This window comes from Chiloscyllium plagiosum, unplaced genomic scaffold (assembly GCF_037043375.1).
Source record: "Chiloscyllium plagiosum isolate Xiang-an unplaced genomic scaffold, Cpla_swu_hap1 HiC_scaffold_31, whole genome shotgun sequence".
NCBI lineage: Eukaryota > Metazoa > Chordata > Chondrichthyes > Orectolobiformes > Hemiscylliidae > Chiloscyllium > Chiloscyllium plagiosum.
In genome coordinates this window covers 50,325,074-50,339,282 of record NW_028270169.1, presented here as the reverse complement: position 1 = coordinate 50,339,282, position 14,209 = coordinate 50,325,074, and the positions used below count along the sequence as shown (strand labels likewise).

At 46.9% G+C, this 14,209-nt stretch overlaps 1 protein-coding gene across 2 annotated transcripts in view; it reads right to left on the bottom strand.

Annotated features, from left to right (window-relative positions):
• The window catches only part of gas2l2 (growth arrest specific 2 like 2), a 90,113-nt gene that overhangs the window by 35,185 nt on the left and 40,719 nt on the right, over positions 1-14,209 (bottom strand). For both annotated transcript variants that reach the window (XM_043718783.2, XM_087977534.1), the window contains exon 3: positions 1,864-1,971. In XM_043718783.2, coding sequence (XP_043574718.2) covers positions 1,864-1,971 — 108 coding nt within the window. The remainder of the gene's footprint in view (positions 1-1,863; positions 1,972-14,209) is intronic.

Here is a 14,209-nt window from a genome sequence, read left to right as displayed (position 1 = left end):
TGCCGCCCACGTAATGTTCTGGGTTCAAATCCCCAACATGCCCAGGTTTGATCCTACCCTCAGGAGTCTGTCTGTGTGGAGATTGCACATTCTCCCCATGTCTGCGTGGGTTTCCTCTGGGTGACCCGGTTTCCTCCTACAGTCCAAAGATGTGCAGGTCAGATGGATTGGCCATGGTAAAGTATCCCATAGTATCCAGGGATGTGCAGGTTAGATGGATTAGCCTTGGGGAATGCAGGGTTACAGGGACAGGGTGGGGTGGTGAGGGGTGGGTGATTAAGTCTGGGAGGGATGCCCTTTGGAGGGTTGGTTTGAACTTGGTGGGTCAAATGGCCTGTTTCCACAATGTAGGGGTTCTATGATTCTATGGCAATTAGCGAAAGTTGAATTCAATAAAAACATGGAATTCAAAGTGTAATGGTAACTATGAACCCATTGTCAATTGTCATCTGGAACCCATATATCCTTTAGAGAAGGAAACTGCCATCCTTACCTGGTTTGGCCTATGTGTGACTCAGACCAACAGCAATGTGGTTTATTCTTTACTGCCCTCTGGGCATGAGGGGTGGAACAATAATTGCTGGCTTTGCCAATAACACCCACATCCCATGATCAAATATATTGAACAAAACCACAAAATGCATTTGACGTTGGCCTGTCCTCAGAATGCCACTCAGTTGTGTCAAAAAAATGCTGTCCAGAGACAAGCTCACCACCAGCTTCTCAGGGCAATGAATGCTGACATCACCAGCACTATCCTTATCCCAGGAGCTAAACTGGGACCTTGCATCAAACCCAACAATGAGAGTGGACTTTTCTCCAAACAAATGCACAATAAATGTGCAGGCTGGGAGCCATGGGAAATGCAGGGTTACAGTGAAAGGGTAAGGGGGTGTAAGATGCTCTTCGGAGGATCAGTGTGGACTCAATAGGCCATGTCGGAGAAGGGAAACCATTTTCCCTGCTTAGAGGAGAAACACTGGCTAAATTATAGAAGCCATTCACAGGAAGTGGCTGTGACAGCCATTGCCCTGAACAGAGCAAACACGTTAGTTAAATGAGCCGCTAATTGGATTCTCTCACTGACAAAACTGTTATATCTCCACACCCACTGATGAGTCCCCCGAGGGGTCACTCTGTCCATGGGAGCTCCAGCTAAAACAATACCCCAATACCCCTGAAGACAAGATGTCACCAGAGTATTTAATATTGATACTCACTGACCATTTGCCACTATGAACAGGATGCTACACAATCAGTTTCAATTGTTCAATTAATCGATATTCTTAGGCTAGTAATATTTCCAGCCTCTTGTTACCATTTTTCAATTAATCCATGTTGTTAGACCAGTAGTATTGTTAGCCTTTTAATATTATGAAACTATCTATCGTAGTTAGACCTGTATTGTTCTGTAATCAACAATCAGCCATTTGTAACCCTTTATAAATTGGTGGAGAGATTATGACTCATCAGTGCGGAGCGGTCTTTCGAAGCTAAGTGGTCATGTGTACAAGGTTTATTGGAAAATTGGACATTTCTCCGATAGGCCAAATGATAATTTTATTAACCCGACCGTTCTAAACCATAGATGATCCTCTTGTCCAGACACGATAATGGAATCCTAAAATGAGTTTTTAGATTTAAAACTGTCCTTTTGTCGCCATGAGGCAACTTTCCAGCTATTCCAGAAAAACCCTGCACGTGGGTCTGTGAAGAAGTGGTGAATTTCAGCAAGGCTTGCAGTTTGTAAATTCCTCTTCGCAACTGAGGAGAGAAGATATGACTGAAAGGCGGGGCAAATTTGGTACATGGACACCCTTGCCAACATTTTTTTTAAAAAACTGGAAATCCACTACCACTCACCCTCACAAAAATCAAAGTGTTGGAGTCGCCCACTTTGTATTTCCCTTCGGAGACTTTTACCATGGGAAACTGATCGGGGCAGGTACACCGGCTCACCAGGTGACGTACCTGCCAAGTTAAAAAACACAGGTAAACAAAGAGAGCCCTTCAGAATGTTCCAAAACATTTCACAACCTCAGGGATGCTTTTCAAAAGTGCTGTTGTAATGTAGGAAATGCAGCAGCCAAGATATATATACACATTCAGCAATCTCCCACATGGGCAATGAATTCAGTGACTAGATCAGCTGACATTAGCCAGGACTCTCTTGCTGTTCTTCAAATTATTGTTCACAGCCAGAGGGTAGAGAGAGAGACTCAATTTATGGGGAAGGTGATGACCAAGTGGTATTAATGCTGGACTGTTAATCCAGAGACTCAGATAATGTTCTAGGGACCCAAGTTGAATCCTGCTATAGTAGATGGTGGAATTTGAAATCAATAAAAATCTGGAATTAGGAGTTTAATAAGGACCGTGAATTCATTGTCGATTGTCAGGAAAACCCATCTGGTTCACCAACGTCCTTCAGGGAAGGAAACTGCCATCCTTACCTAGTCTGGTCTACATGTGACTCCAGACTCACAGCAATGTGGTTGATGCTCAATCCCCTCTGGCCAATGACGGATGGGCAATAAATGCTGGCTTGGCCAGCGACACCCTTGTCCTGTTAATTAATTTTTTAAAAATTATCCTCTCACCTGACAAAAGGCACTTCCAGCAGTGCGACACTGAAGGGTCAGCCTGGATGATGTGCTCAGTGGGGCTTTTGGAAACACGGTCTATGGGCTTACAAAACATCCAGCTCTAAAGCACAGCAGATATAAAGACAGCTGAGAGACTTAGGGCTGAATTTAGTGTTCCCCTAGCAGCTAGAAGGTGTGAGATGGGGACCCCATCGACTTCCATCTCTGCCTAACTAAGTAAGGGGTGTAACAGCCTTCCCACTAGGAGCTGGAATGAGATCCCAATTCACGGTTAGTGAATGGCCGCAGTCTGCTGGTAATTCATGAGCAGCTACCAGGGGAGTCACAGTCACCATGTGAGAGCCTGCAGGCTCCCCTCAAGCAGGGGTGGAATACCCCTCACTCAAAGGCACTCTCTATCCAATAACGGGACCCAACATTAGGAAGATGCAGAGTGGCTGCTGACGGACCCCACCCCCTGCTATTTCTGCGAGGATGCTCCGCCTGACTCTCTCCGTCGTCTCGAGCTGGTTAAATGGGAGTTTGGTTAGCTCGAGAGCCTGGATGGATGGTTTGCAATGTAGAGTGAGTCTAATTCTCGTACAGGCTGGGGTCACCAGGAAGTTCCAACCTTTTCATCCTTGGCCTTCAGGTTAAACTGACCACAAGCCATCTCTCTCTCTCTCTAATGACAGAATAGTCCACAGTCATCTCGGACTATGGTCCCTTTCACTGATTAACAATGCATTTGTTACCATTGTTTGGCCGTGACAGAGTCCATTTAGGTCCAAAGCCCTTCTCAGTGTCAGCCCTAATGGGGCGGATCTGTTCACAGCTTAAATTGTTCAAGTTATTGAAATTTCATGACATCGATTGCTCCAGAGGTATATAATAACATCTCTGTACAGGTTGATCAGAAAAATAGGTTAAATACAGAAAGGAATCAACAAAAGAGGTACTCTTGTGGTGCAGTGGAAGTGTCCCCACCTCTGAACTGAGAGAACCAGGTTTAAGCCCCACCTGCTCCAGATTGTATAGTAACATCTCGAAGCAGGTCAATTAGAAAAATAGATTACATTTTTTAAAATCGTGACGGGGACCCTCTTGTGGTGCAATGTCACTACCCTTGCACCAGGAGAGCTGGGGTCAAGTCCGACCTGCTCCAGGGACGTGTAATACCACGACCAACAGGTTGATTAGAGAAACCGCTCAGAGAAAGATCTTCATGACGTCAAGTTTGATTGGAGAACAGGTTCTGAAGTTTCTTTGACAGAATTCCGACTCAGTGTGAAGACTCACAAATCCTGCCATCTCGCTGTTCGATGTGAGAGTGATGGTCTCTCCCGTCAGCTCGTGAGGCTGGATTAAATCACAGGAGTGATCCACGTCACATTGAAGATTAGATCTTCACTGACAAAACTTCCAGGCAGTGTGGAACAACATGCGTACCCAAGGGTCTCATTAGACACGGAGATATTTGTACGAAGTCGTTCAAAACTCACTGATTTTCACAAAATCAGAGGGTTGAATTTTACAGCGCAAGGGACAGAAATGGGCCAGAATTTGCACTGGAGAGTTCAGGAGCAGGCTGCAAGGTTGAAGGAGGTTACAGTTATAGAGAGGGGATGAGGTGATGGATAGATTTAATTGCAAAGATTTTTAAGAAGCTGACTTAAGAAGTTGGGAATTGAAACCTGAAGAATGTCAAATTAGAGAAGGATGTTGGGAGTCGCTGCAAAACAGCCTCTGGGACGTAGAGAGTTGGAAACAACGGAGGTTTATAGAGAGAATGTTGAGGTAGACAGAACAATAGGACGTAACTTTAAAATTGATCTTAGAGTGTGCATAAGTTCACACAAGCAAGTGGACATTCAGAATTGTTTTGCAAAAATCGGAGTTGGGGCTGGAGATTGAACAGAATAGCCTTTATTGTCACAAATACTCAACAAGTATAGTGAAAAGTTTATATGTCGCTAATTACAGCGCCGGCTTAGATACAAGGTACCTAGGCACAGCTTCTAGATTGACTAAAAACTGTCAAACTTGTGGTTGGTGGATTTTTGTTCAAAAATGGACGTTAATGGATGCAGAACCGAGTGTGTCAATGGAGTTAAGATATAAATCAGCCATGATCTGAGTGTGTGATAGAACAAGCTCAATGGGCTGCATGGCCTCTTCCTGTTCCTATTTATTCCTTCTGTTTCATTACATTAGCTTCAATTTCATGCATGTTATAATAGTTTTAATTGTGGATCCTGTTTAATGGGAAGCCTCAAACTGTACAAAGAGCCCCATCTGTAGCCCAATCAAAGATTTGTATAAATTGAACATTATCTTGTTTTTGTATTAAGTACTTTGATGTATAAACTCCAAAATACTATTTGCCATTTTACAGTTGTTTTAACCTGCATCAATTTTTAAATTCAACATTCTTCCCTAGATCACTCATTGCAACTTTTGATTAAGAATCGTATCTGGAGACTTCTTCCATTGTTCTTTGTTCCTGAATGCACTGCTTCATAAATTGTTGCTTTAAACTGCGCCTGAATCCTGCAAGCCCACAGGACCATGTATCAGTCCAGCACACAGAGACAAATAGGGCCCACATGAGAACCGGTCTCTTTAAGTTGTGAGCAGTCAGCAATATCAAAGGCACCACATGGTATAGTGAATGGTCCAATGGCAGCGTAAGAAAATTACAGAAAACATGCCTGTTATTTGATTCAACCCAATTTGTCTGTGTCATCCCCAGCTGAATGTTGACCCACACAGAGGTACAGACAGGATGGGCTCAGTGAGAGGCTGAGGGTAAGACTGGTTTTGGGATCCAGACTCTTAATTATGATCTCATGTTTAACTACAGTTTCTCAGCTGCTACTCCTGCCTGGGTACAGTACCACTATAGCTATCCTCTGTTGGGATACAGTACCAGCTTTGCTGTCTTTTAATAGGGTACAGTGCCACTGTGGCTGTCTCGTGTTAGGCTACTCTACCACCTTAACTGTGTCTTATTGGGGTACATGCCACTGTGCCTGTTCCCTGTTAGGATACAGGAACACTTGGTTGTCTCCTATTGGGGTACCGTGCCTTAGTAGCTGTCTCTCATTGGGGTACAGTGCCATTGTGGCAGACTCCTGTTGGGGTACAGTGCCACCATGCTTGATCCATGTTGGGGTCAATATCCCTGTTTGTTTGTGCTCCGCCTTCTGTCAGCATGTAGTTACATATTCACCACAAGGTAAAGTCCTACATTCTTTATCATGCCCACCCCTTCCTTAGCTTGTTAATGCAGGCAGCTATTTGACCAAAGGAAGAGCACACGGAATTCTCATCTGAACCTCAAGCAATTCTCGCCCAACAATGACAGAGGTTACGTTGTTGCAGAGTCAGAATCCAACAAAAGTCAGAAGTGAGAGAGGGACGAACAGGACCAATCACAGGTTCACCATAGCGAACCTAACGCAGACCAATCACAGTTTCTCTACAGACCTATTACAGACCAATCACAAAACCGCCAAGCTAACCTAACACAGACCCATCACAGTATCACCACAGCTAACCTAACACAGACCCATCACAGCATCGCCACAGCTAACCCAACGCAGACACATCACAGCATCGCCACAGCTAACCTGACTCAGACCCATCATAGTATCGCCACAGCTAACCCAACGCAGACACATCACAGTATCGCCACAGCTAACCTAACACAGACCCATCACAGTATCACCACAGCTAACCTAACACAGACCCATCACAGTATCACCACAGCTAACCTAACACAGACCCATCACAGCATCGCCACAGCTAACCTGACTCAGACCCATCATAGTATCGCCACAGCTAACCCAACGCAGACACATCACACTATCACCACAGCTAACCTAACACAGACCCATCACAGCATCGCCACAGCTAACCCAACGCAGACACATCACAGCATCGCCACAGCTAACCTGACTCAGACCCATCATAGTATCGCCACAGCTAACCCAACGCAGACACATCACAGTATCGCCACAGCTAACCTAACACAGACCTAACACAGCATTGCCACAGCTAATATAACACAGACCCATCACAGCATTACCACAGCTAATATAACACAGACCCATCACACCATCGCCACAGCTAACCTAACACAGACCTAACACAGCATTGCCACAGCTAATATAACACAGACCCATCACAGCATTACCACAGCTAATATAACACAGACCCATCACACCATCGCCACAGCTAACCTAACACAGACCTAACACAGCATTGCCACAGCTAATATAACACAGACCCATCACAGCATTACCACAGCTAATATAACACAGACCCATCACACCATCGCCACAGCTAACCTAACACAGACCTAACACAGCATTGCCACAGCTAATATAACACAGACCCATCACAGCATTACCACAGCTAATATAACACAGACCCATCACAGTATCGCCACAGCTAACCTAACACAGACCTAACACAGCATTGCCACAGCTAATATAACACAGACCCATCACAGCATTACCACAGCTAATATAACACAGACCCATCACAGCATCGCCACAGCTAACCTGACTCAGACCCATCATAGTATCGCCACAGCTAACCCAACGCAGAACCATCACACCATCGCCACAGTTAACCTAACACAGATCAATCACAGTATTGCCACAGCTAACCAAACATAGACCCATCACAGTATTACCACAGCTAACCTAACACAGACACATCACAGCATCGCCACAGCAAACCTAACATAGACCCATCACAGTATCACCACAGCGAAAATAACATAGACCCAGTACAATATCTTCTCAGTTAACCTAACAGAGACCCATCACAGCATCGCTATAGCTAAGTTCACACATATCCATCATAGCATCGCCACAGCTAACCTAACATAGACCCATCACTGCATTGCCAAACTAAACTAACGTAGACCCATCACAGTATCGCCACAGCTAACCTAACACAGACCCATCACAATATCTCCACAGCTAACCTAACACAGACCAAACACAGCATCGCCACAGCTAATCTAACGCAGACCAATCACAGTATCGCCACAGCTAACCGAACACAGACCAATAAAAGCATTTCCACAGCTAACCCAACACAGTCCCATCACAGCATCGCCACAGCTAACCTAACACTGACCCATCATAGCATCGCCGCAGCTAACCTAACACAGACCCATCATAGTATTGCCACAGCTAACCTAACACAGACCCATCATAGTATTGCCACAGCTAACCTAACACAGACCCATCATAGCATCGCCACAGCTAACCTAACACAGACTCATCACAGTATCGCCACAGCTAACCTAACACGGACCCATCACAGTATCACCACAGTTAACCAAACATAGACTCATCACAGTATCGCCACAGCTAACCTAACACTGACCAATCACAGCATTGCAACAGCTAACCTAACACAGACTCATCACAGTATCGCCACAGCTAACCTAACATGGACCCATCACAGTATCACCACAGTTAACCAAACATAGACTCATCACAGCATCGCCACAGCTAACCTAACACGGACCCATCACAGTATCACCACAGCTAACCCAACATAGACCAATCACAGCATCGCCACAGCTAACCTAACACAGACCCATCACAACATCTCCACAGCTAACCTAACACAGACCCATCACAGTATGTCCACAGCTAACCTAACACAGACCCATCACAACATCTCCACAGCTAACCTAACACAGACCCATCACAGTATCGCCACAGCTAACCTAACACGGACCCATCACAGCATCGCCACAGATAACCTAACACAGACCTATCACAATATCGCCACAGCAAATCTACCACAGACATATCACAGCATCACCACAGCTAACCTAACACAGACTCATCACAGCATCGCCGCAGCTAACCTAACACTGACCAATCACAGCATCGCCACAGCTAACCTAACACTGACCCATCACAGCATCGCCACAGCTAAGCAAATATAGACCCTTCACAGTATACCACAGCTAACCTAGCAATGAACCAGCACAGCATCCCCACAGCTAACCTAACACAGACCCATCACGTTATCACCACAGCTAACCTAATACAGACCCATCACGTTATCACCACAGCTATCCTAACACAGACCCCTCACAACATTGCAAGAGCTAACCTATCACAGACCCATCATAGTATCGCCACAGCTAACCTAACACTGACCCATCACAGCATCGCCACAGATAACCTTACACAGACCTATCACAATATCGCCACAGCAGATCTACCACAGACATATCACACAATCGCCACAGCTAACCTCACACAGACCAATCACAGCATCGCCACAGCTAACCTCACACAGACCCATCACAGTATCCCCACAGCTAACCTAACACAGACCCATCACGGTATCACCACAGCTAACCTCACACATACCCATCACAGTATCTCTACAGCTAACCTAACATAGGACCATCACAGTATCGCCACAGCTAAACTAACATAGACCGATCACAGCATCGCCACAGCTAACCGTACACAGACCCATCACACAATCGCGACAGCAAACCGAACACAAACCAAACACAACATCACCACAGCTAACCTAACACAGACCCATCACAGCATCGCCACAGCTAACCTAACACAGACCCATCACAGTATCTCCACAGCTAACCTAACACAGACCCATCACAGCATCGCCACAGCTAACCTAACACAGACCCATCACAGCATCGCCACAGCTAACCTAACACAGACCCATCACAGCATCGCCACAGCTAACCTAACATAGACCCATCACAGCATCGCCACAGCTAACCTAACACAGACCCATCACAGCATCGCCACAGCTAACTGAACACAGACCCATCACAGCATCGCCACAGTTAACCTAACACAAACCTATCACAGCATCACCACAGCTAACCTAACAGAGACCCGGGGCGGCACGGTCGCACAGTGGCTAGCACTGCTGCCTCACAGCACCAGAGACCCGGGTTCAATTCCCGCCTCAGGTGACTGACTGCGTAGAGTTTGCACATTCTCCCTGTGTCTGCGTGGGCATTCCTCCCGGTGCTCCGGTTTCCTCCCACAGTCCAAAAATGTGCAGGTTATGTGAATTTGCCACGCTAAATTGCCCGTAGGGTTAGGGGTATGGGTCTGGGTGGGTGTGCTTCGGCGGGTCGGTGTGGACTTGTTGGGCCGAAGGGCCTGTTTCCACACTGTAAGTAATCTAATCTTATCACCCATCACAGCATCGCCACAACTAACCTAACACAGACCAATCACAGCATCGCCATAGCTAACCTCACACAGACCCATGACTGCATCGCCACAGCTAACATAACACACACCCATCACAGTACCTCCACAGCTAACCCAACACAGACCCATCACAGCATCGCCACAGCTAACCTAACACAGACCCATCACAGCATTGCCACAGCTAACCTCACACAGACCCATTACAATAGACAATAGACAATAGGAGCAGGAGTAGGCCATTCAGCCCTTTGAGCCTGCACCGCAGTTCAATATGATCATGGCTGATCATTCCTATTCAGTATCCTCTTCCTGCCTTATCTCCATAACCCTTGATTCCACTATCTTTGAGAGCTCTATCCAACTCTTTCTTAAATGAATCCAAAGACTGGGCCTCCACTGCCCTCTGGGGCAGAGCATTCCACTCAGCTACCACTCTCTGGGTGAAGACGTTTCTCCTCATCTCTGTCCTAAATGGTCTACCCCGTATTTTTAAGCTGTGTCCTTTGGTTCGGCACTCACCCATCAGCGGACACGTTTCCTGCTGCCAGAGTGTCCAATCCTTTCATAATCTTATACGTCTCAATCAGATCCCCTCTCAATCTTCTAAACTCAAGGGTATACAAGCCCAGTCGCTTCAGTCTTTCAGTGTAAGGTAATCCCGCCATTCCAGGAATTGACCTCGTGAACCTACGCTGCACTCCCTCAATAGCCAGAATGTCTATCCTCAAATTTGGAGACCAGAACTGCACACAGTACTCCAGGTGTGGTCTCACCAGGGCCCTGTACAGCTGCAGAAGCACCTCTTTGCTTCTATACTCAATTCCTCTTGTTATGAAGGCCAGCATGCTATTAGCCTTCTTCACTACCTGCTGTTCCTGCATGCTTGCCTTCATTGACTGGTGTACAAGAACACCCAGATCTCTCTGTACTGCCCCTTTACCTAAATTGATTCCATTGAGGTAGTAATCTGCCTTCCTGTTCTTGCCACCAAAGTGGATAACCATACATAACAGTATCGCCGCAGCTAACCGAACACAGACCCATCACAGTATCACAACAGCTAACCTAACATAGACCAATCACAGCATTGCCACAACTAACATAACACAGACCTATCACAGCATCGCCACAGCTGACCTAACACAGACCCATCACAGTATCACCACAGCTAACCTAACACTGACCAATCACAGCATCGCCACAGCTAACCCAACGCAGACCCATCATAGTATCGCCACAGCTAACCTAACACTGACCCATCACAGCATCACCACAGCTAACCTAACACTGACCCATCACAGCATCGCCACAGCTAACCTAACACTGACCAATCACAGTATCACCACAGCTAACCCAACACAGACCCATCATAGCATCGCCACAGCTAACCTAACATAGACCCATCACAGCATCACCAAACTAAACTAACACAGACCAATCACAGCATCGCCAAACTAAACTAACACAGACCAATCACAGCATTGCCACACCTAACCTAACACGGACCAATCACAATATCGCCACAGCTAACCTAACACATACCCATTACAGTATCGTCGCATCTAACCTAACACTGACCAATCACAGCATCACCACAGCTAACCTCACACAGACCAATCACAGAATGTCCACAGCTAACCTAACTCATACCCATCACAGTATCGCCACAGCTAACCTAACACTGACCCATCACAGTATCACCGCAGCAACACTAACACAGACCCATCACAGCATCGCCACAGATAACCTTACACAGACCTATCACAATATTGCCACAGCAGATCTACCACAGACATATCACACAATCGCCACAGCTAACCGAACACAGACCCATCACAGCATCGCCACAGCTAACCTAACACTGACCAATCACAGCATCGCCACAGCTAACCTAATACTGATCAATCACAGCATCGCCACAGTTAAACATACCCAGACCCATCACAGCATTGCCAGAGCTAACCTAACACAGACACATCACAGCATCGCCAAAGCTTATTTAACACAGACACATCACAGCATCACCACAGCTGACCCAACATAGACCAATCACAGCATCGCCACAGCTAACCTAACGCAGACCAATCACAGCATCGCCACAGCTAACCTCACACAGACCAATAAAAGCATCTCCACAGCTAACCCAACACAGTCCCATCACAGCATCGCCACAGCTAACCTAACACTGACCCATCACAGCATCACCACAGCTAACCTAACACAGACACATCACAGCATCACCACAGCTAACCTAACACAGACACATCACAGCATCGCCACAGCTAACCTTACCCATGCCCATCACAGCATCACCACAGCTAACCTAACACAGACACATCACAGCATCGCCACAGCTAACCTTACCCAGGCCCATCACAGCATCGCCACAGCTAACCTAACACAGTCCCATCACAGCATCGCCACAGCCAACCTAACACTGACCCATCACAGCATCACCACAGCTAACCTAACACAGACACATCACAGCATCGCCACAGCTAACCTAACACAGACACATCACAGCATCGCCACAGCTAACCTTACCCAGGCCCATCACAGCATCACCACAGCTAACCTTGCCCAGGCCCATCACAGCATCACCACAGCTAACCTAACACTGACCCATCATAGTATCGCCACAGCTAACCTAACACAGACCCATCACAGTATCGCCACAGCTAACCTTACCCATACCCATCACAGCATCACCACAGCTAACCTCACACAGAGCCATCACAGAATCGCCACAGCTAACCTAACACAGACACATCACAGCATCGCCACAGCTAACCTAACACAGACACATCACAGCATCGCCACAGCTAACCTAACACAGACCCATCACAGTATCGCCACAGCTAACCTTACCCATACCCATCACAGTATCGCCACAGCTAACCTTACCCATACCCATCACAGCATCACCACAGCTAACCTCACACAGAGCCATCACAGAATCGCCACAGCTAACCTAACACAGACCCATCACAGCATCGCCACAGCTAACCTAACACAGACACATCACAGCATCGCCACAGCTAACCTAACACAGACACATCACAGCATCGCCACAGCTAACCCAACGCAGACACATCACAGCATCGCCACAGCTAACCTAACACAGACCCATCACAGTATCTCCACAGCTAACCTAACACAGACCCATCACAGCATCACCACAGCTAACCTCACACATACCCATCACAGCATCGCCACAGCTAACCTAACACAGACACATCACAGCATCGCCACAGCTAACCCAACGCAGACCCATCATAGTATCGCCACAGCTAACCTAACACTGACCCATCACAGCATCACCACAGCTAACCTAACACTGACCCATCACAGCATCGCCACAGCTAACCTAACACTGACCCATCACAGCATCGCCACAGCTAACCTAACACTGACCCATCACAGCATCGCCATAGCTAACCTAACACAGACCCATCACAGTATCTCCACAGCTAACCTAACACAGACCCATCACAGCATCACCACAGCTAACCTCACACATACCCATCACAGCATCGCCACAGCTAACCTAACACAGACACATCACAGCATCGCCACAGCTAACCCAACGCAGACCCATCATAGTATCGCCACAGCTAACCTAACACTGACCCATCACAGCATCACCACAGCTAACCTAACACTGACCCATCACAGCATCGCCACAGCTAACCTAACACTGACCCATCACAGCATCGCCACAGCTAACCTAACACTGACCCATCACAGCATCGCCATAGCTAACCTAACACTGACCAATCACAGCATCGCCACAGCTAATCTAACACAGACACATCACAGTATCACCACAGCTAACCCAACACAGACCCATCATAGCATCGCCACAGCTAACCTAACATAGACCCATCACAGCATCACCAAACTAAACTAACACAGACCAATCACAGCATCGCCAAACTAAACTAACACAGACCAATCACAGCATTGCCACACCTAACCTAACACGGACCAATCACAATATCGCCACAGCTAACCTAACACATACCCATTACAGTATCATCGCATCTTACCTAACACTGACCAATCACAGCATCACCACAGCTAACCTCACACAGACCAATCACAGAATGTCCACAGCTAACCTAACTCATACCCATCACAGTATCGCCCCAGCTAACCTAACACTGACCCATCACAGTATCACCGCAGCAACACTAACACAGACCCATCACAGCATCGCCACAGATAACCTTACACAGACCTATCACAGCATCGCCACAGCAGATCTACCACAGACATATCACACAATCGCCACAGCTAACCGAACACAGACCCATCACAGCATCGCCACAGCTAACCGAACACAGACCCATCACAGCATCGCCACAGCTAACCTAACAC